The following is a 23707-nucleotide window of genomic DNA, read 5'->3' on the forward strand; positions in this document are numbered from 1 at the left end:
CATGAAACGAATTTGACTTTTTTTTGAAAATCAATTCATCGAAAAAATGGGAAATTTTAGGGACTTTTGTATTTTCTCGATATCTCGGTTATTTGTTGAGATATGAGGACAAAAAATATGGGATTTTAAAGTATACAAAATTAGCTTTCAATATTGTGCATTTATTCCGGACACAACATATTTTTACTTCATATTTCGTCATGAAACGAATTTGCCCTTTTTTAGAAAATTTATTATGGGCAATTTTAGGGACTTTTGTATTTTCTCAATATCTCGCTTATTTTATTAAATAAAGCGATAAAAAATTATGGGATTTTAAAGTTTACAAAATTTGTTTTCAATATTGGGTATTTATTCCGGACAACATATTTTTACTAGGTATTTCATCATGAAACGAATTTGACTTTTTTTCTTATGACTCTCTCTTAAGGGAGAGAGAGCAGTTTACACAATTATTTCTTAAAATTCTATTTTTTTACAAAATTTATATATTTTTTTCAATTCCAATATACACATTGTCTTCTTAAATGTAAAATTATTTGATAAATGGGATTTATTTTGAATTTGTTTCTTTTATTTATTTTCTTATTTTGTTTTTTGGTTTAAATTTCTATTCTCTAGACAAAAAAATCTCATTTTTTTTCTTAAAAAGGAGAAAGGGGGGAGAGTAAATTTCATTTAGAAAAAAATTACAAATAAAAAAATACTTAAAACTAATTTTTTGTTTTTGGTTTTTTTGGGTTAATTTGTTGCTGTTTTGTTTATGCTTCTATTTATGCTATTCCGTTAATGGGAAAATTTGCTTGCTGGCTCGGCCGCCGCTTCCTTGCTGGATTTATGTGGGGCAAAGGACCTTCAAAATGTAATCTGTTAAGAGTGTGGGTACTGTGGGGCTATCCTCATTGATGGCTTTTAAAACTGCAAGAGAGAAAAAATAATTAATTTTTTATTCCCTGGAGGATAGTGACGTGTTACTTACTTTTAATTAAAACTTGTAAATTTTGATTGTTGGGTGTGCCATTCTCCATGGTATAGGGTATGACGGTGGTCAAATATTTGGGCTCCGGTCCCTGGAATTTGCCCCGTTTCTTTTCCACATGATATTGGCGGCGTTTGTTTTGTACTGCCAGCAGTATTGAAATAAATGAATTTTTCAATTCCTTTTCAAATTCCAATTCATCGCGCAATGCCAATTCATTGATGAGGGTTTCGCTGAGCTCCTGGATCAACACCTCCATTTCCATATAGAGCTCATTTAGCTGGTTGATGGACAAGTATTGTAATTCTGCAAAGAAAAATCAAGAAATTAATAAAAAATTCCAATCTCCCGCAATGATCCTGAACTTACTCTCCGCATATAGTGGTGCCCCCAACACCTCCTTGGCCTTTTCCATAACCTCCGATTCACAGGTGGTGGCCTCATCTGTGGGACTCTCAGCCTCATCGATAATATATTCAATTTCCTTGATGACCTCTTCGACAGATTTAATGGGTTCTTCGGGTTCATTGTTGAGGCCATGCAAAATCAGGGCATGCATATCCAAATCATTGGCAATGGCTTCATCATCTTCACTGTTGAGATCATCGGCTGGCGTTTGGGCATCTGAGGAACCACAACCTCCTCCTCCTAGTTGATTTTTGTTGTTGGTATTTTGACCTAAATTCAAGGTAGGCATATGCATTTTACGTGTATATGATTTGGACCAATCAATGGGTAAAATATTACCAAAATTGCCAGTAATAGTCCACCACATTCTAGAAAAGAAGAACAAGGGAAAGGGGGGTTAAAAAAATTTCGAACATTGAAAAAAATTAAAAATAAAAAACTGTAAAAAAATCTCAAGACCCTTGAGACGATTTTTCTTTGGAAAAAAATCTCAAGATCCTTGAGACGATTTTTCTATAGAAAAAAAATCTCAGGACCCTTGAGACGATTTTTTATAGAAAAAAAATCTCAAGACCCTTGAGACGATTTTTTTTATAGAAAAAAAATCTCAAGACCCTTGAGACGATTTTTTTATAGAAAAAAAAATCTCAAGACCCTTGAGACGATTTTTCTATGAAAAAAGAAATCTCAAGACCTTTGAGACGATTTTTCAATGGAAAAAAATTTCAAGACCCTTGAGAAGATTTCTCAATAGAAAAAAATCTAAAGACTCTATAGAAAAAAATTCGTAAGACCCTTGGGTCCAAGTTTTTTCTATAGAAAAAAATTCGTGAGACCCTTGGGTCCAAGTTTTTTCTATAGAAAAAAATTCGTGAGACCCTTGGGTCCAAGTTTTTTCTATAGAAAAAAATTCGTGAGACCCTTGGGTCCAAGTTTTTTCTATAGAAAAAAATTCGTGAGACCCTTGGGTCCAAGTTTTTTCTATAGAAAAAAATTCGTGAGACCCTTGGGTCCAAGTTTTTTCTATAGAAAAAAATTCGTGAGACCCTTGGGTCCAAGTTTTTTCTATAGAAAAAAATTCGTGAGACCCTTGGGTCCAAGTTTTTTCTATAGAAAAAAATTCATGAGACCCTTGGGTCCAAGTTTTTTCTATAGAAAAAAATTCGTGAGACCCTTGGGTCCAAGTTTTTTCTATAGAAAAAAATTCGTGAGACCCTTGGGTCCAAGTTTTTTCTATAGAAAAAAATTCGTGAGACCCTTGGGTCCAAGTTTTTTTCTATAGAAAAAAATTCGTGAGACCCTTGGGTCAAGTTTTTTCTATAGAAAAAAATTCTCAAGACCCTTGGGTCAAGTTTTTTCTATAGAAAAAAATTCTCAAGACCCTTGGGTCCAAGTTTTTTCTATAGAAAAAAATTCTCAAGACCCTTGGGTCAAGTTTTTTCTGTAGAAAAAAAATTCTCAAGACACTTGGGTCAAGTTTTTTCTATAGAAAAAAATTCTCAGGACCCTTGGGTCCAAGTTTTTTCTATAGAAAAAAATTCTCAGGACCCTTGGGTCCAAGTTTTTTCTATAGAAAAAAATTCTCAGGACCCTTGGGTCCAAGTTTTTTCTATAGAAAAAAATTCTCAGGACCCTTGGGTCCAAGTTTTTTCTATAGAAAAAAATTCTCAGGACCCTTGGGTCCAAGTTTTTTCTATAGAAAAAAATTCTCAGGACCCTTGGGTCCAAGTTTTTTCTATAGGAAAAAATTCTTAGGACCCTTGGGTCCAAGTTTTTTCTATAGAAAAAAATTCTCAGGACCCTTGGGTCCAAGTTTTTTCTATAGAAAAAAATTCTCAGGACCCTTGGGTCCAAGTTTTTTCTGTAGAAAAAAATTCTCAAGACCCTTGGTTCGATTTTTTTCTTTCGAAAAAAATTCTCAAGACCTTCGGATTTTTTTTCTATCGGAAAAAATTCTCAAGACCCTAGAGTCGATTTTTCTCTTTCAAAAAAATCTCAAGACCCTTGGTTCGATTATTTTCCATTCTCAAGACCCTTGGGTCGATTTTTTTTCTAATTATTTCCCCATTTCTTTGTTTTAAATTTGCTTTTCAATTTTTATTTAATGACAACTGATTAACCCGCCTCGTTTGCTGAATTCACTGAATCCATGGCAGATCATTTATCTGCCATTCCGTCATCATAATTATGGCACGACCGACCCATAGTCATTAGAAATGCATTCAAGGAACAGGAAGTCTAATGTCACAACTCACACACACACTCATACATACATACTACTCGGTAAACATTTGTCAATGGAATGAATGGCAGCCAAGGTAGGAGGAGGAAGAGGCGAAGGACCTCATCACCGACATGATTGTGTGGGGCTAACAGAATTTCCATGGAAATTCCTTTCGACAAAAAAATTGCCATGGAAAACAGGCCAAGAATTGTTTTGAAAAAAAAACAAGGAAAAATTATGAAAAAAGGACTATGAAAAATCCAGGATAATATATAAACACTCAGGATTACATGTCGAGAGAGAGAAAATAAAGAAAAGAAGGACAACAATTTACTTGAAGCGTATTTTTATGTTACGCTATGGCCCTCCGCAAACCCCCTCTGCTACCAAGGGTGGCAAAAGGATTACTCCCCAAACACCAACCAAGACTTTGTCATTGGCAACGATGCGGATGATGTTGATGATGTCGTCGATGGTGGCGTTGACGAGAGTACGACAACCCAACGGTCATATTCTGATTGCATAAAGGAGTGTTCAGGACAATGAACTTATAATGGGATATATGGGCCAACAAGAAAGTATAAAAGAATGAAAATATAAAATTTATTGCAAAGGTGGAGGATATGAGAAGGATAATTACACACAATATCCTTAGAAACATAGAAGGGTCCTGATAATTTTTTTCAATAGAAAAAAATCGACCCAAGGGTCTTGAGAATTTTTTCCGATACAAAAAAAAAATCGACCCAAGGGTCCTGAGAATTTTTTTCGATAGAAAAAATCGAACCAAGGGTCTTGAGAATTTTTTCCGATAGAAAAAACTTGACCCAAGGGTCTTGAGAAATTTTTTCTATAGAAAAAACTTGACCCAAGGGTCTTGAGAATTTTTTTCTATAGAAAAAAACTTGACCCAAGGGTCTTGAGAATTTTTTTCTATAGAAAAAACTTGGACCCAAGGGTCTTGCGAATTTTTTTCTATAGAAAAAACTTGGACCCAAGGGTCTTGCGAATTTTTTTCTATAGAAAAAACTTGGACCCAAGGGTCTTGCGAATTTTTTTCTATAGAAAAAACTTGGACCCAAGGGTCTTGCGAATTTTTTCTATAGAAAAAACTTGGACCCAAGGGTCTTGCGATTTTTTTCTTTAGAAAAAATTTGGACCCAAGATAAAAAATCATCCTCAGCCTTTGACATTTTTTTCTTTTATGAAAAAAAAAATCCTCTGCGGATTTTTTTTGCCCTTGGAAATGGTGTTGCCTTGCGTACACACCCAAGAATATTTTGTGATTCGCACATAAATTATTTTTTTTGTTCTGTCTTGCCAAAGGACCTCAGGTTGAAGCAATGCAGCAGAACATTATTCAAGAATGGTCAGGACGTCTATAGAGATTTGTTCATAATCTGATTGAGAGGTAGTGGTGGTTGTTAGTGCTCCTCAAGAAAATAGGTGCAATAAATTCATTTTGAATTGAGATTAATGACTGAGGTTGGCAACGAAATTGTTCATGGGGTTATAATCGTAAGCCTACACAATAATTTTGACTCTTGACTGGTTATGAATCAAAGATTGGTAATTAAAGGAAAAAAACCTGAAATTAAATACGAATTTGGTATGCATGTGTGTGTGTGGGTAATAGTTATTGAAAGCTACAAAGAAATATTGACATTGACTTTGAAATTGGAAGAAGAAGAAAAAAATAAACAATAAATAAATAAAAGATTCATCGGAGATGAGAAGAAAAAATCGGCAGAATCAAAAATTCAAATTTTTCCAAAATAAAAATCGACAACAAAATTTCAGGGCCTTGGCTCGATTTTTTTCAATACAAAAAATTTGGGCCTTGATACGATTTTTTTTTATATCAGAAAAAAAATCGGGAGACCCTTGGGTCTATTTCTTTCTATCGGAAAAAAATTCGAGAGATCATTGGGTCCATTTTTTTCTATAGAAAAAAAGTCTGAGACCCTTGGGTCCAATTTTTTTTTATAGAAAACTAATTTCTGAGACCCTTGGTTCCAATTTTTTTCTATAGAAAAAAATCTTAAGACCTTTTTCAATTTTTTTCTTTTTTTTAAGACCTTTGGGTAGATTTTTTCCATCGGAAAAAATTCTCAAGACCCTTGGGTCGATTTTTTCTATAGAAAAAATTTGAACCAAGGGTCTCAGAAATTAGTTTTCTATAAAAAAAATTGGACCCAAGGGTCTCAGACTTTTTTCTATAGAAAAAAAATGGTCCCAAGGATCTCTCGAATTTTTGATACGATTTTTTTTATATCAGTAAAAAAATCGGGAGACTCTTGGGTCGATTTCTTTCTATCGGAAAAGATTCGAGAGATACTTGGGACCATTTTTTTTCTATAGAAAAAAAGTCTGAGACCCTTGGGTCCAATTTATTTTATAGAAAACTAATTTCTGAGACCCTTGGTTCCATTTTTTTTTTCTATAGAAAAAAATCTTAAGACCTTTTTTCAATTTTTTTCTTTTTTTAAGATCTTTGGGTAGATTTTTTTCCATCGGAAAAAATTCTCAAGACCCTTGGGTCGATTTTTTTCTATAGAAAAAAAATCGGAAAAAAATCGGAGACTCTTGGGTCGATTTCTTTCTATCGGAAAAAATTCTAGAGATCCTTGGGTCCATTTTTTTCTATAGAAAAAAAATTTGAGACCCTTGGTCCAATTTTTTTATAGAAAAAAATTTCTGAGACCCTTGGTCAAATTTTTTTATAGAAAAAAAATTCTGAGACCGTTGATCCCAATTTTTCTGAGACCCTTGGTTCCAATCTTAAGGCCTTTTTTCGATTTTTTTCTTTTCTTCAACACCTTTGGGTCGATTTTTTCCATCGAAAAAATTCTGAAAACCCTTGGGTCGATTTTTTTTTCTATCAGACAAGGCACTGTTAAGGCACTTGGTTCCATTTTCTTCTATAGAAAAAAAAATCTCAAGAAGCTTGGTTCCATTTTTTTCTATCGAAAAAATTCTCAAGACCCTTGTGTTTGATTTTTTCTATAGAAAAAATTTTTGAAACCCTTGGGACAATTTTTTCTATCGTAAAAAATTCTCAAGAACTTGGTTCGATCTTTTTTCTAAAGAACAAAATTCTGAAGAACCTTGGGTCCATTTTTTTCTATAGAAAAAATAGGGTCCATTTTTTCTATCGGAAAAAATTCTCAAGACCATTTGGTTGATTTTTATATCTGAAAAAAAATTTTCCGAAAGAAAAAAATCGACTTAAGTCTCTGAATTTTTCTTTCGCAAAAAAATTCTCAAGACCCCCTTAGGTCATTTTTTTTTCTATTGGAAAAAATTCTCTCGACTCTTGGGTCGATTTTTTTCGATCGGAAAAAATTTTCTCAAGACCCTTGGACGATTTTTTTCTATCGGAAAAAAATCTCAAGACCCTTGGGTCAAATTTTTTATAAAAAAAAATTCTCAAGACCCTTGGGTCCAATTTTTCGATCGGAAAAAAATTCTCAAGATTTTTTTTCCACCGGACAAAATTCTCATGACCCTTAGATCGATTATTTTCTTTCAGAAAAAATTCTAAAAACCCTCTGGTCTATTTCTCCAGACCCTTTGGCCGATTTTTTTCATTTCTCAAATTTTTTTTCTTTAGAAAAAAATCTTCGGAACCTTTGATATATTATGTCAAATACTTCATAATCTATTACGTGCCATATCCAGTCATTATCTCTAAGTGAGATATGTGGTCGATGGATGACAACATCCAAACGGTGTGTGTGTGAGTGTGTGTGGAGTTACAGTAAAGCCAGCCATAGCCCAATACGATTTCATGGTTTGCCACGCGTTGGAAGTATTTTTTCCTGTTTAATATTCACCGAACGTTCGCAAGTTTGGCGACGGGCGTTGAAGTTGACATAATTGTTAGCTATGACAGTCAAAAGGTAATTTTTGTTTTTGAGTCCGACACCGAACCGAAACACCGACTACGACGAGTGCCCCATTAACAAGAAGGGGAAATGAAAGTAGGTTCTTGTTGTTCCGAGTGAGAGAAGGGGAGGGAGGTCAGGGAACTTGATTATGGTCTACCAAATATGGTGATGTAATTGAAATGAGCGGAAGAGAATGGTTAGTGGAGGAGGAGGGGAGGGAGAAAACAATGTTTGTTTTTTTTTGGCTGCTCAAAAAAATATTTTTTTTTTTCGGAACGAAAATCAAGTCTTGAAAGAAAAATAACTGTAATTCCTTTAGACTTTTTTTCTTTGGAATCCAAAACTAAAATCGCCTAATGTTATTATGGCTGGCATGCTTTTAGCCCATAAACCTTAGAAGATGTTGAGTTAAAAGCCATAGAGAAGAGAAGGGGAGCTTGTCTAAATTAGAGCAATTTCTTCTTTGCTTCGATGTAGTTTTTGGCAAATCTTTGTCTATTATCTGGAGAAAAAAAAATTCGGAGACAAAGAAAAAAGTAGAACGTAAAGAAAAATACGACAAACGGACCATTAAATTTAATAGGACCTTTTTGAATGGCAGACACATTAAAGCCGTTTTATTGGCAGAACTTCAAGAAATAGAAAAATAAAAAAACTCAGAAGGAAGAGAAAAAAAATATAAAAAATATCGTAAGACCCTTGGTTCTAAGTTTTTTCCAGAGAAAAAAAATCGGGAGACCCTTAAGTCCAATTTTTCCATAGAAAAAAATCCGTGAGACCCTTGGATCCAATTTTCTTCCATAGAAAAAAATTCGCGAGACCCTTGGGTCCGAAGTTTTTTCTATAGAAAAAAATTCGTGAGACCCTTGGGTCCAATTTTTTTCCATAGAAAAAAATTCGTGAGACCCTTGGGTCCAATTTTTTTCCATAGAAAAAAATTCGTGAGACCCTCTGGGTCAATTTTTTTCCATAGAAAAAAATTCGTGAGACCCTTGGGTCCAATTTTTTTCCATAGAAAAAAATTCGTGAGACCCTTGGGTTCAATTTTTTTCCATAGAAAAAAATTTGTGAGACCCTTGGGTCAAATTTTTTTCTATAGAAAAAAATTCGTGAGACCCTTGGGTCAAATTTTTTTCTATAGAAAAAAATTCGTGAGACCCTTGGGTCCAATTTTTTTCTATAGAAAAAAATTCGTGAGACCTTTGGGTCCAATTTTTTTCTATAGAAAAAAATTCGTGAGACCCTTGGGTCCAATTTTTTTCTATAGAAAAAAATTCGTGAGACCCTTGGGTCCAATTTTTTTCTATAGAAAAAAATTCGTGAGACCCTTGGGTCCAATTTTTTTCTATAGAAAAAAATTCGTGAGACCCTTGGGTCCAATTTTTTTCTATAGAAAAAAATTCGTGAGACCCTTGGGTCCAAGTTTTTTCTATAGAAAAAAATTCGTGAGACCCTTGGGTCCAAGTTTTTTCTATAGAAAAAAATTCGTGAGACCCTTGGGTCCAAGTTTTTTCTATAGAAAAAAATTCGTGAGACCCTTGGGTCCAAGTTTTTTCTATAGAAAAAAATTCGTGAGACCCTTGGGTCAAGTTTTTTCTATAGAAAAAAATTCGTGAGACCCTTGGGTCCAAGTTTTTTCTATAGAAAAAAATTCGTGAGACCCTTCCCAGAGAACCATTTTTTTCTATAGAAAAAAATTCGTGAGACCTTTGAGTCGATTTTTTTCTTTAGTAAAAAAATTCGTAAGACCTTGGGTCGATTTTTTTCTACAGAAACAATTCCTATTTTTCCCAAATTCTCAATACCCTTGGAACTTTCTTGTTCTATATGAAAAAACGGGTCTTGAAAAAAAATCGACACAAGAGTCTGAAAATTTTTTTTTTCTATAAAAGAATCGCGAGACTCTTGAGTCGATTTTTCCTTTAAAAAATCGCGAAACTCTTGAGTCGATTTTTTCCTATGAAAAAAATTCTCCAGACTCTTGGGCCGATTTTTTTTTCAAGACCCTTTCTTTATAGAAAAAGGGACTTGCGATTTTTTCCGATAGAAAAAAAACGTTCCAAGGGTCTTGAGAATTTGGGTCGATTTTTTCCTTTAGACAAAATTCTGAAGAAGCTTGGGTCGATATTTTTCTATAAAAAAAATCTTGAGACTGTTACGTCCTATTTTTTTTTCTATAAAAAAAAACTCAGTCCATTTTTTATAAAACAAATTCCTAGAGAACCTTGGGTCCGATTTTTTCCATAAAAAAATTATTGGAGAACCATGGGTCCGATTATTTCTATTCTTGAGACCCTTGGTTCCGGTTTTTTCTATAGACCATTTGGTTCAATTTTTGTTATAGAAAAAAATTCGTGAAAACTTTGGGTTGAATTTTTTTTTTTCTACGTAAAAAAAATTGTCACTAGACCCTTGATTCGTGAGACCCTTGGGTCGATTTTTTTCTATGAAAAAAAAAAAAAAAAATTCGTGGGTCCCTTGGGCCTTAGGCCAAGACTCTAAAGACATTTTTTTGTATTTTTATTTTTTTTTTTTATTTTATTTTATTTTTTTTATTTTTTATTAACAGTGGGTCCAATTTTTTCTATTCTCGGGACCCTTGGTTCTGATTTTTTTCTATAGACCCTTTGGTTCAATTTTTGTTATCGAAAAAAATTCGCGAAACCTTTGCGTTCTTAGACCCTTGGATCCTGTTTTTCCTATAGAAAATAACCCTTGGATTCGAAAAAAATTCTCAAGACCTTTGGGTTTTATTTCTTCAATCGGAAGTAATTCTCAGGACCCTTGGATAAAGTTTTTTTTCTATCGGAAATAATTCTCAAGGCCTTGGTTCGATTTTTTTCCTATACAAAAAAAATTCTCAAGACCCTTGGGTCAAGTTTTTTCTATAGAAAAAAATTCGTAAGATACTTGTGTCAAATTTTATCTATAGAAAAAAATTCATGAGACACTTGGGTCGATTTTTTTCTATCGGAAAAAATTCTCAAGACCCTTGGGTCAATTTTTTTCCATAGAAAGAAATTCGTGAGACCCTTGGCTGAAGTTTTTTCTATTGAAAAAAATTCGTGAGACGCTTGGGTCGATTTTTTTCTACCGGAAAGATTCTCAAGACCCATGGGTAAATTTTTTTCCATAGAAAAAATTCGTGAGTCCCTTCGGTAGAGAGATTCATAGATCGACTTTTTCCAAAGAAAAAAAATCAGCAGAACCTTGGTTTGATTTTTTTCATTTTTCTGATCGAATTTTTCCCCTCTTCCAACCTTTACCGCTACTTAATGGGGTCTAATACGATTTTGCCATTTCATCATTTTTCCATTTCATTTAATTAATTTCAGTTCGTGTTTTTTTCTCTCTCCTAACCTTGATTGAATTACAATAGCAAATTACAACTAAAAGTAAAACTTAGAATTGTCATGGGTATCTATGATGGGGGGTGTCGGATCGCCTCTTACCAGAAAACTAGCTGCTGTAATGGGGTATCTATGACAGCAGAACACTGCTGCTGCACTCTGCATACCAAACAGCCAATCTAGAGGTAAAGTAAAAGTGAATTTGTTTTCTAATAGGCTGGCTGTCCCGCTGTCAACGTTTAGAAGTGGCTGCCATGTTGGTAGGGCAGAAGACGAGAGTGACGAAGTAAATTTCATTAACATTATGTAGAACACAAAGTTATGTCGAGAGAATTTTTTGCGATGAATATGTTGATAGCAAAAACAACAACAAAATCAAATGAGCTATGAAAAATGTAGCCAAGACCATCAACGAGCGGGGTGGCCAGGTTGAAAAAAAAAGTCGCCACAATTTTTTTTCTTTTCAAATTATTGGGTATTTAAGTTTCTGAGAACTGAGAACTCATTCCGCACATTACCTCTACTTTTTTGAAGATTTTTTTTTAATCCTCACCTGGTCACCTCATTTTCTTTCGAATTAAAGCCAAACATTGTTGTATAACCAACCTGTCAGCAAATGTAGGTTGCAGCTCAACGAACTTTGTAGTCCAAGTGGTAAGCGGTAAAAAAAAAATTGAAAATAACTACAAAAAATAAATAAAAGTTCTAACCTAGCTAAGTGAACCGTTTAGCTAACCTACTGCCACGATAGGTTTTGTTTAGAAAAAATTCAGGTCTCCATGGCAAAGTTACGATATTTAACGTCCACAAAAAAACGATAAAACTTTACGAAACTAAAAGCCCAGTTTAAAACATTAATCGCATAATTAAATGAGCGATGCCGAACGGCTATGAAGCAATTCTGGTTAATGGGTTGCTGCTGGTATTTAAAAATAAATTTGCGGCTCAGCAAAGCTAGTATAAAATTGACAGGAAAATTAATTTCGAAAAACATCAAGACCAAATTTTTTTCCAATAGACAAATAATTCGGAAGAAAACCTAAATAGAAAAAAAATTGGACCCAAGGGCTTCACGAATTTTGTTCTATAGAAAAAACTTGGACCCAAGGGTCTCGCGAATTTTTTTCTATAGAAAAAAACTTGGACCCAAGGGTCTCGCGAATTTTTTTCTATAGAAAAAACTTGGACCCAAGGGTCTTGCGAATTTTTTTCTATAGAAAAAACTTGGACCCAAGGGTCTTGCGAATTTTTTTCTATAGAAAAAACTTGGACCCAAGGGTCTTGCGAATTTTTTTCTATAGAAAAAACTTGGACCCAAGGGTCTTGCGAATTTTTTTCTATAGAAAAAACTTGGACCCAAGGGTCTTGCGAATTTTTTTCTATAGAAAAAACTTGGACCCAAGGGTCTTGCGAATTTTTTTTCTATAGAAAAAACTTGGACCCAAGGGTCTTGCGAATTTTTTTTCTATAGAAAAAAACTTGGACCCAAGGGTCTTGCGAATTTTTTTTCTATAGAAAAAAACTTGGACCCAAGGGTCTTGCGAATTTTTTTTCTATAGAAAAAAACTTGGACCCAAGGGTCTTGCGAATTTTTTTTCTATAGAAAAAAACTTGGACCCAAGGGTCTCACGATTTTTTTTCTATAGAAAAAACTTGGACCCAAGGGTCTCACGATTTTTTTTCTATAGAAAAAACTTGGACCCAAGGGTATCACGAATTTTTTTCTATAGAAAAAACTTGGACCCAAGGGTCTCACGAATTTTTTTCTATAGAAAAAACTTGGACCCAAGGGTCTCACGAATTTTTTTCTATAGAAAAAACTTGGACCCAAGGGTCTCACGAATTTTTTTCTATAGAAAAAACTTGGACCCAAGGGTCTCACGAATTTTTTTCTATAGAAAAAAATATGGACCCAAGGGTCTTGCGAATTTTTTTCTATAGAAAAAAATATGGACCCAAGGGTCTTGCGAATTTTTTTCTATAGAAAAAAATATGGACCCAAGGGTCTTGCGAATTTTTTTCTATAGAAAAAAATATGGACCCAAGGGTCTTGCGAATTTTTTTCTATAGAAAAAATATGGACCCAAGGGTCTTGCGAATTTTTTTCTGTAGAAAAAAATATGGACCCAAGGGTCTCGCGAATTTTTTTCTATAGAAAAAAATATGGACCCAAGGGTCTCGCGAATTTTTTTCTATAGAAAAAAATATGGACCCAAGGGTCTCGCGAATTTTTTTTCTATAGAAAAAACTTGGACCCAAGGGTCTTGCGAATTTTTTTCTATAGAAAAAAATCGACCCAAGGGTCTTGCGAATTTTTTTCTATAGAAAAAAATCGACCCAAGGGTCTTGCGAATTTTTTTCTATAGAAAAAAATCGACCCAAGGGTCTTGCGAATTTTTTTCTATAGAAAAAAATCGACCCAAGGGTCTTGCGAATTTTTTTCTATAGAAAAAACTTGGACCCAAGGGTCTTGCGAATTTTTTTCTATAGAAAAAACTAGAACCCAAGGGTCTCGCGAATTTTTTTCTTTAGAAAAAATGTTTGAAGTTCAATTTTTTCTATCGTTTGGAAAAAAAAACCTCATGGGTCTTTATCATAAATATGAAAAAAATGCTTCCATTTAAGCAATGTCAACAGATTTCCATGCCGTTAAAACGTTTTTGGCGGAACATAAATATTTATGAGACCTAAGTGAAACCTCTTGACACAGCATGACTGACAGCCTTTGAAAAGGATGAATTTCAAAGGACGAGTGGAGAACAGTTACGCCAGTTGATATTTATTTGCCTAAAGTATTCGGATGGCGGCGGAGGATACACCCCACCATCATAACCTTAAGAGCGTGTGTTAACATGAATCCATTTCTTTTTTGAAAAGGCTCCGAGGAAAGGAGTGGCTCCTGAGGTGAAGGGGAGGCGAGAAAAATAAACACAAATCTAGTTTTTCTTCCCTTGATGGAAATAGAAAATATATAGCTCTTCTATGTCGGATAATGGTGATGATGACATCGTTTATGTTAAAAAAACCATGTCTATTTCTGTTAATTTATTCCTTTTTTAAAAGAAGCAGAACACATCCTTTTCATCCTTCCAAGCACACAAGTTATTCTAAACATCCTCTAAACAACCTTGACCGGCATTATTTTCTTTTCATTTAATATCGAAGTTGATTTAACTTTGTTGTGCGTTCGAAGAGAGAGGGAGGGAGGTGTAGGTATATAGGGAGGTAGGAGAGTGCCTCAGAGATGATGTGCGCTGGGTTCCATTGTTTGTTTATTTGCTCCGAACATGATGAGTATGTAGGGAATTACTGTGTGTTTTAATATGGCCAAGATTTTCCTGACAAGTAGGACGCAGCCACAAAAAAATCTAAACTAACTGGCCAACTATCACCACCACAACTACTCCTCTGTATGATGTGTATGTCCTCGTCCTGCCACTGGCAGATTTTTTTGTTGTTCGTTAGTCCTTAGTTAAAGTTTTATGGCGAACTATTTTAGTTTCGTTCTTTTTTTTGTTCTTCTTCTTCTTTTTCTAATGGTCGACTAGCTGCGAATGACCATAGGATGATAAAGTGTGGACTGGAAAGCACACATGGACGGACTCATATATCCTTTCTCTATACAAGTAAAGATTGCAATGGTGTATGAGAAAAAAAGGGATGTGACATTTGAATGAAAAATGTCAAAGGATTTCGAATTGAAATTCTCGAATTGTTGTTAAGAAGTATTTCAAAAAAATCTCCCTTTAATTGGTTTGACGTTCGTCCTGCATTGTATGGCAGAAATTTCCGGCATTTACAATTTCCTGATACGACAAACTTTTTACACTTAGAAAAAAAAAATAAATAAAATTAAAAAAGAATTGAAAAATTCGTATACTTCGGGCTGGTCTTACTTTTTATACCCTTCAACAAGGGATGGTCGGATAAATGGTCGGGACCTTTATAACGAGGCCGATATATAATAATACAATTTTTGGTAAGCAACATTGACAGCCGCTAAGAACTCCGAATATTAAATTTGGAAATAATTCGGTTGAAAAACGTACCCAAAAATGTCGAATTTTTGGGAGGTACCCTTATATGGGATCTATACCGAAACATGGACCAATATTGAAAATTTTTTGTAACGAGATTCTCTACCCAGCGAGAATCCAAAATATAAAATTACAGGCAATTTGGTTGGGAAAATGTCCCCAAACCCACCGAAACATCGAAATTAGAGAGGTACCCTTATATGGGGCCTACCCTAAAAAATGGATCATTTTAAATAATTTTTGGTATTTCGATTTGCTACGCAATGAGAACTCAAAATATCACACAAAAAATCTACTCAAACCCCCAAAGTTCCGAAACTTAAGGGGTACTCCTATATGGGACCTACCCTAAAAAGTGGGCCATTTTTGAATAAACTTTTCTACGAAGATTTGACACCTAATGAGAAACCAAACTATAAAATTAGAACAAATTCTGTTGAAATAAGGTGTCCAAAGTTCCCAAAATACCGAAATTTAGGAGGTACCCCATATAAGGGTCTACCCGGAAACCAATATTGATAATTTTTTGTAACGAGAATCTCTAACCAAGGAGAGCCTAAAATACAAAAATACAGGCTATTTTATTTGAAAAATGTCTCCAAACTCACGGAAATACCGAAAATTGGGAGGTATGCTTATATGGAACCCTAGGGTGCATTTTTTGTCGTAAAAAATTCTCAAGATCCTTAGATTGAGTTTTTTTCTATCGGAAAAAAAATCTTAAGACTCTTGGTTTTAAGACTCTTTTCTATCGAAAATAATTCGCTAGACCCTTGGGTCGATCTTTTCCAATAAAAAAAAAATTCTCAAGACACTGTGTCCATGAAAAAAGTACTCAATACCCTTAGGTCCAATTTTTTTCTGTACAACAAAACTTTCAAGACTCTTGGGTCCAATTTTTTTAATAGAAGAAATTATTTCAACACCATTGGGTCAAATATTTTTTATAAAAAAAATTATAAAGACCCTTGGATCGAGTTTTTTCTGTCGGAAAAAATTTTAGACCCTTGGTTCCAAGTTATTTCTATATGGGTCTGATTTTTTTCTTTTTTTTTAAGAATTCATCAAGACCCTTTGGTCCATGTTTTTTTTCTACCAGAACCCTGTTTTTCCTATAGAAAAAAAAATACCAAGACCCTTTGGTCCATGTTTTTTCTATCAGAAAAAGTTCTCAAGATCCTCCGATCGAAGTTTTTTCTATAAAATATTCTCTCTAGACCCTTGGGTCCATTTTTTTTTTCTATAGAAATTCGCGAGACCCTTGGGTCCAATTATTTTTCTATAGAAAAAAAATTCGTGAGACCCTTGGGTCCACGTTTTTTTCTACAGAAAAAAATTCGTGAGACCCTTGGGTCCACGTTTTTTTCTACAGAAAAAAATTCGTGAGACCCTTGGGTCCACGTTTTTTTCTACAGAAAAAAATTCGTGAGACCCTTAGGACCACGTTTTTTTCTACAGAAAAAAATTCGTGAGACCCTTGGGTCCACATTTTTTTCTATAGAAAAAAATTCGTGAGACCCTTGGGTCCAAGTTTTTTTCTATAGAAAAAAATTTGTGAGACCCTTGGGTCCACGTTTTTTTCTATAGAAAAAAATTCGTGAGACCCTTGGGTCCACTTTTTTTTCTATAGAAAAAAATTCGTGAGACCCTTGGGTCCACGTTTTTTCTCTATAGAAAAAAAAAATCGTGAGAACCTTGGGTCCACTTTTTTTTCTATAGAAAAAAATTCGTGTGGACCCTTGGGTCCAAGTTTTTTCTATAGAAAAAAATTCGTGTGGACCCTTGGGTCCAAGTTTTTTCTATAGAAAAAAATTCGTGAGACCCTTGGGTCCACGTTTTTTTCTATAGAAAAAAATTCGTGTGGACCCTTGGGTCCACGTTTTTTTCTATAGAAAAAAATTCGTGTGGACCCTTGGGTCCACGTTTTTTTCTATAGAAAAAAATTCGTGTGGACCCTTGGGTCCACGTTTTTTTCTATAGAAAAAAATTCGTGAGACCCTTGGGTCGATTTTTTTCTTTCTTGTCTGAAAGGTCATATGAAATTTAATCCATTGACCGGTTTATGTCAATTCCAATTTGACTTCTTTTCCTCCTTTGAAATGTGTGTCGGCTGCTCTAGAAATTTACTGTGGCATCGATTACAATATTTGCAACATGTTATATAACTACAATTACAACAGTAACAACAACAACTACGTCATTTGCCATCAATATACCGGAAATGTTGTCATTCAAATAAAGTTACTTTGTTTCATTCATGGGTATCCTTGAAATATCCTTAAACTTTTAACCCCCATTTCGGAGAAAAAAAATAAAACCATCGGCGGCGTCTGAACGTCGTCATCAGGAGTTTTGTTGTTGTTTTTTTTTTCTTATTTGGGTTGCCACCACAAAACTTTGTTCTACGCACCATGGAATTCAAAATATTCCCTTTCCAAAATTTTGTTGATGTCCTCAGCGAAATTTCGTCGTATGTATGAGTCATTCCCATATGAAAAAAACTAATTCCGCAGTTAATTTAATGAGATAGCGTGTATATCTGAAACCCTATAAAAAAGTAGCAACGACGACAAACTGTCGCCACACGGAAAAATTGAAACATGAGGGGTTGTTCTGCTTAGGGGAGATAGAAAGTGGCGAGGGTTAGAACTTCTTCATTAGTCCTGGTTATTTATTTTTCCTTTCCTGGGCCTTCGAATTTTCTTTGATTTGAACAACAAAAAAACAACAACGACTTGTTAAATATTTTATAAGATATCCTCCCCCTTACCTTTGGGCGGATTTTTTTTTTATTTGTTTTCCACCCTCCTCTCAATAGAAACCCTTGAATCATAACATTCCGTCATATGGCATATGCCGCCGATAGTACCCCTCCTCCCCACTTGCATACCATTCTCCCTCAGTATATAGTAAAGGACATGCGCATTATTATACTGATGTTGTTGTTATTTATTTATAAAAACCAAACTGATGAGCTGCATCAGGACACTCTCTTCCCCTCTCTCTCTCCAGGTCTCTATAACTAATAATAGAATAACATCTAAATAAGGCTTATTTTTGAAAACATCGACAGGATATTTTTGTCTGCTACTATTGTTGTTGTTGTATTGTATATGAAAAAGGATTGCAAGGCTGTGCTGCTGTGGCGGAATTGCAGCAAGGTCCGTCCGTATTTTTTTCTATTGAAAACCATACAGTCCTTTGTTATTGTTTTTATTTTGTTACTGTATCCGGTAAATGCCTTCCGGTTATTAACCTTGCCATGCAGATTTCTATTCATGGGCAATTCGATGATGAATAACAAATATCCTTATAAAGGGCTTAACGAGAACGACAAGGGTTTACAGGGAGAAAAAAATCTCAGAAGCAAAAAATCCACCCAAGGGTCTCACGATTTTTTTTCTATAGAAAAAAATATGGACCCAAGGGTCCACACGAATTTTTTTCTATAGAAAAAACTTGGACCCAAGGGTCCACACGAATTTTTTTCTATAGAAAAAACTTGGACCCAAGGGTCCACACGAATTTTTTTCTATAGAAAAAACTTGGACCCAAGGGTCCACACGAATTTTTTTCTATAGAAAAAACTTGGACCCAAGGGTCCACACGAATTTTTTTCTATAGAAAAAAACTTGGACCCAAGGGTCCACACGAATTTTTTTCTATAGAAAAAACTTGGACCCAAGGGTCCACACGAATTTTTTTCTATAGAAAAAACTTGGACCCAAGGGTCCACACGAATTTTTTTCTATGGAAAAAACTTAGACCCAAGGGTCCACACGAATTTTTTTTCTGTAGAAAAAACTTGGACCCAAGGGTCCACACGAATTTTTTTTATAGAAAAAAATTGGACCCAAGGGTCCACACGAATTTTTTTCTATAGAAAAAACTTGGACCCAAGGGTCCACACGAATTTTTTTCTATAGAAAAAACTTGGACCCAAGGGTCCACACGAATTTTTTTCTATAGAAAAAACTTGGACCCAAGGGTCCACACGAATTTTTTTCTATAGAAAAAACTTGGACCCAAGGGTCCACACGAATTTTTTTCTATGGAAAAAACTTAGACCCAAGGGTCCACACGAATTTTTTTTCTGTAGAAAAAACTTGGACCCAAGGGTCTCGCGATTTTTTTTTTTCTATAGAAAAAACTTGGACCCAAGGGTATCGCGAATTTTTTTTTATAGAAAAAACTTGGACCCAAGGATCTCATGAATTTTTTTCTATGGAAAAGAAATCGACCCAAAAAATCAGATCTTCCAACATTTTATTAAATTCCCCATCCTTTGCCAAAGTATTGCTTCCTCGGATGGCATGTGCTGTCTGCCTGTATATCCAACAGCACCTGACAACAATTTGTTCCGCACTCTTCCAACTTACATTTGTATTGAAAATTATAGACTATTTTATGCTAAATGATAGCTCATGCGGACAAGAAAAAAAAAACCATAACCGACAGAGAATTATTGACCGACCCCTTTTTTGTCGAGGTGAGAGTTCCCCTCGTGTGTCAGCCTTTAGGTGGAGTAGAAAACCTGCAGGGACCTTACCACAGGGCATTTGCAGGTAGCTGCTACAAATTAAATTGTAATTGCATTACATGTAACATAACTTTTATTGTAATTACAGCAATGCCGAACAAAAAACAAAAAGGGTGGCAAAACTACTGAGGCTAAAGAACTCCAAGAGAAATAGAGGGTAGGGCGGTTTTATTGATTCTTTTTTTTGTAAGGGAAATTGAAAAATAAATTACTTTGTAATTGAATTAGTTTTGAAAAAAATGAGAAAAAAATTGCAAGAACAGGAGATAAAATATAATAAAAATTATTTGGATGCATTTTTTCTAAAAGAAAATATTAAAAAAAAATTCTTGAACATTTTTAGATAAGAAAAAATTTTACAAAAAAAAAGAATTCTATAAAGAAAAATTATTAGAAAATTAATTAGAATAAAAAAATTATATTCGAATGAAAAATCCCTTTAAAAGAAAAATTATGAACCTCAATGGACTAAGAAAAAATATTTCTATGTGAAGATACCACTTTTCCATGTGTTTGCTAAAAATGAGACTCCTTCGCTTACCATAGTGGTGACAAAGCATCATAGAGGTAAGCAGTATAAGGTACAAAGGATGCAGTTATTTTTTGATAAATATTTTCCCATATCCTTTTTAAATAAAAAAAAAATATTGCCTAAGAGATAATATTATTCAGAGTTAAAGCAATTAATTTATATGTAGGACAAAAATGAGACCCCTTTGCTTACCGAAATGGTGACAGAGAATCAATAAAGTAAGCAGTGTAAAGTAAGGAACATTATTTAAAGATCGAGTTTGGAATTAGAGCAATGCAACGAGTGTATTTTATCATATTTAGGATAAAAATGAGACCCCATTGCTTACAAAAACGGCGACAGAGAATCGATTAAGTAAGCAGAATAAGATATAAAGTAAGCAGCTTTTCTTTCCTCTGGAAAAAATCCAAAGCCTTTGATGATTGAACCAGAAAATAATATTGAGAATTGCAGCAAGCAAAGAGTGTATTATTTTATATGTAGTCTAAGACTGGGACCCATTTGCTTACCAAAATGGTGACAGAGAATCAATAAAGTAAGCAGTATAAGGTGTTAGGAAAAAATAATAATTTTCCTATTGAAAAAATTAAAAATTCGTACAAAATTGACTCAGAAAATAATGCTGAGAATCGAAGCAATCCAAAAAGTTTCTTTTTTTAATTGTAGGATAAAAATGAGACCCCTGTGCTTACCAAACTGGTGACATAGAGACATGCATGTAAGCAGTATAAGGTATATAGTAAGGCAACTTAGTATTTATTATTTTTTCTCTGGAAAAAATTGAAAAGCCTTTAAAGATTGACTCGCTAAATAGCATTTAGATGTCAATGCGATCACCCATAATGTTCTTTTAAATTTCTGATGAAAATGAGACCCCTTTGCTTACCAAAATGATGACATAGCATCAGACATGTAAGCAGTATAAGGTGTTAGGAAAAAATAATAATTTTCCTTGTGAAAAAATTGAAAAGTCGTTGAAAATTGCCTCAGAGAATAATGCTGAGAATTGAATCAATCCAAGAACTTAATTTCTCCATATGTAGGACAAAAATGAGGTTCCTTTGCTTACCAAAATGATGACAGAGAATCAATAAGGTAAGCAGAATAAGGTATAAATTAAGCAGCATATTTTTCCTCTGGCAAAAAAATCAAAGGCCTTTGAAAATTGACTCACAGAATAATTTTTAGAATTAAATCAATCCATAGAGTGCGTTATTTTGTATATAGGCTAAAAATGAGACCCATTTGCTTACCAAAATGGTGGCAAAGCATCAAACATGTAAGCAGTATAAGGTGTTAGGATGAAATAATAATTTTTCGTTTGAAAAAATTTAAAGGTCATGAAGTTGTCTCAGAAAATAATGCTGAGAATTGAAGCAATCCAAAAAGTTTATTTTTTTCATATGTAGGATAAAAATGAGACCACATAGCTTACCAGAATGGTGACAGAGAATCGACAAAGTAAGCAGTATAATGTGTATTGTAAGGGAAATTATTATTTTTCCAATCGAAAAAATCAAAAGCCTCTGTAAATTGCCTCACATAATTGAATTTATAATTGAATCAATCCAAAGTGTATATTATTTCATATGTAGGCTAAAAATGAGACGCATTTGCTAACCAAAATGGTGACAGAGAATCAATAAAGTAAGCAACATTATTTATTATTTTTCCTCTGTAAAAAAAATAAAATTCTTTGAAGATTCTTGAAGAGTGAAGTCAATAAATTCACTAAGAATGTTCTTTTGCAGTTCAGATGAAAATGAGACCCTTATGCTTACCAAAACGGTAACAGAGAATCAACAAAGTAAGTAGAATAAGGTATAATGTAAGCAAAAATATATATTTTTATATTTATACTCCGGAAAAAGCCTTTGAAGATTGACTCGTTAAATAATATTTAGATGTCAGTGAATTCGCTGATTATGTTATTTTACCTTTCTGATTAAAATGAGACCCCTTTGCTTACCAGAAAGGTGACACATAATCAATAAAGTAAGTTGAATAAGGTATAAAGTAAGGACAATTATTATTTTATTATTTTTCCTCTGAAAAAATCGAAAGACTTTAAAATTTGACTCACAGAATAACATTTTGAACTGAAGCTATACATTTTTTATGTAGGCTAAAAGTGAGACCCCATAGCTTACCAAAATAGTGAAATAGCATCAGGTATGTAAGCAGTGTAAGGTATCAAATATGTAGTTTCAATTAATGGGAATATTCTCAATATTTTTTTTTTAAAGAAAAATGTAAATTATAATAAAAAAAACTGTTCCGATTCCTATCTCTACACAAATCTGTCAGAATATTATTAAGTCATACTCGCGAAAATATATCTACAGCTGACCTTGAACAATTCCCCAGCCCACGAATCCTTTAAAATATGCATAAAACTTAAAAGAAATACAAAAAAAAATTTATCCAAACCATTTAAGTCATTAATGGCATTCAGGGCCGTTTCTTTTTTATTCCTTCGTATCAGTTACTAGTTTTGCCATATATAAAAAATACGCAACGCCATAATCACGCTTGCTAGAATTTCGAAAATAAAAAAAAATGCATCATCAGAAGAAAAAAGTCATTTAACCTGACGTCGCTATGTCTAAAACAAAATCAAGAGGGAAAATGAGAGGGAGAGAGAGAGTGAAAAACCACATGCAATGACAGTAAATTGTCCAACTATTTGCAATAAATCTTACATGGAAATGGTAAAAAAAATCGCAGTCGGTTAGGCAGATAGACATTACGACATATATATATATATAACTGAATGTCATCAGCGAAAGACGGAGAGGTTGAAGGCGGAGGAAATATGCTTAGAAAAATCGGCGACCATAAAAAATGGCAGTAAAACTGCCTACAGAAGAAAATATGTAGCAAAAAAAAAAAAAAACGACAACTGCATTGTTGTCATAGCCATATAGCTGGAGACTATGACAGCAGAACTACTTCTAAGTAAGCGGTTTTAACTATTTATGGAAAATCTGAAAATAGCATTTATTCTACACTTGGAGAAATAAATTTTGAAATTCTTTCATTAATCAGAATATGTTTTTTCGAAGAAAATATGAAATAACTTTTGAAAATAGTCCTGCGGTTTAAAATGTAAAGGAACTGCTTATTTTACAACTTCTACTGCTTACTTTGCTGGTGATATATCATCATTTTGGTAAGCAATGGGGTCTCATTTTCATGGGACACTGAAAAGAATAGACTCTTTAGATTGCTAGAGATCACAATTTTCATCTGTAAGCCTATGAAAACTTTTGTAATGGGAAAATGTTTTTTATATAAAAAAATCTATACGAAAATATTTATTTAAAGTTGATGGTCTCTGTTTTCATGTTAACAATCTTGAATCTTTAGTGGATGATTTATTTCCTCATTTAATGTATCTCACAAAATAACTACATACTATACACCTTATACTGCTTACCTATCTGATATTATGTCACCACTTTGGTAAGCAAAGGGGTCTCATTTTCATCGGACATTCAAGAAAACTGACTTTTTAGATTGCTCGAGATCTCAATACTCCTCGGTAAATCTATCGCCAATGACTTTGAAAAAAATTCAAATAGAAAAACTGGTTTAAAAAAAATATTTATATAAAGTAAATGATCTCTGATTTCATATTAAACTTCTTCAAATTTTCTCAATTTGCTACCACAATTGTCAAACTCTCCACAATATTTGTGAGTAGGTAAAAAATTATTTCTTTAATAAAAAAAATAATTTTATTAA

General features: G+C 33.7%; 1 protein-coding gene across 1 annotated transcript in view; it reads right to left on the reverse strand.

The window, feature by feature from the left end:
• Positions 1-829: 829 nt before the first annotated feature.
• LOC133331274 (fasciculation and elongation protein zeta-2) overlaps positions 830-23707 on the reverse strand; it is a 68926-nt gene continuing 46048 nt past the window's right edge. Inside the window, exons 2-4 of the mRNA XM_061539677.1 lie at positions 1349-1755; positions 980-1285; positions 830-918 (exon numbers count right to left, since the gene is read on the reverse strand). Of these exons, the coding sequence (XP_061395661.1) occupies positions 836-918; positions 980-1285; positions 1349-1755 (796 nt within the window). The 3' untranslated portion in view covers positions 830-835. The remainder of the gene's footprint in view (positions 919-979; positions 1286-1348; positions 1756-23707) is intronic.

Source organism: Musca vetustissima, unplaced genomic scaffold (genome assembly GCF_032173495.1).
Source record: "Musca vetustissima isolate MV318-11 ecotype Yass unplaced genomic scaffold, APGP_CSIRO_Mvet_v1 utg1868, whole genome shotgun sequence".
Lineage (NCBI taxonomy): Eukaryota > Metazoa > Arthropoda > Insecta > Diptera > Muscidae > Musca > Musca vetustissima.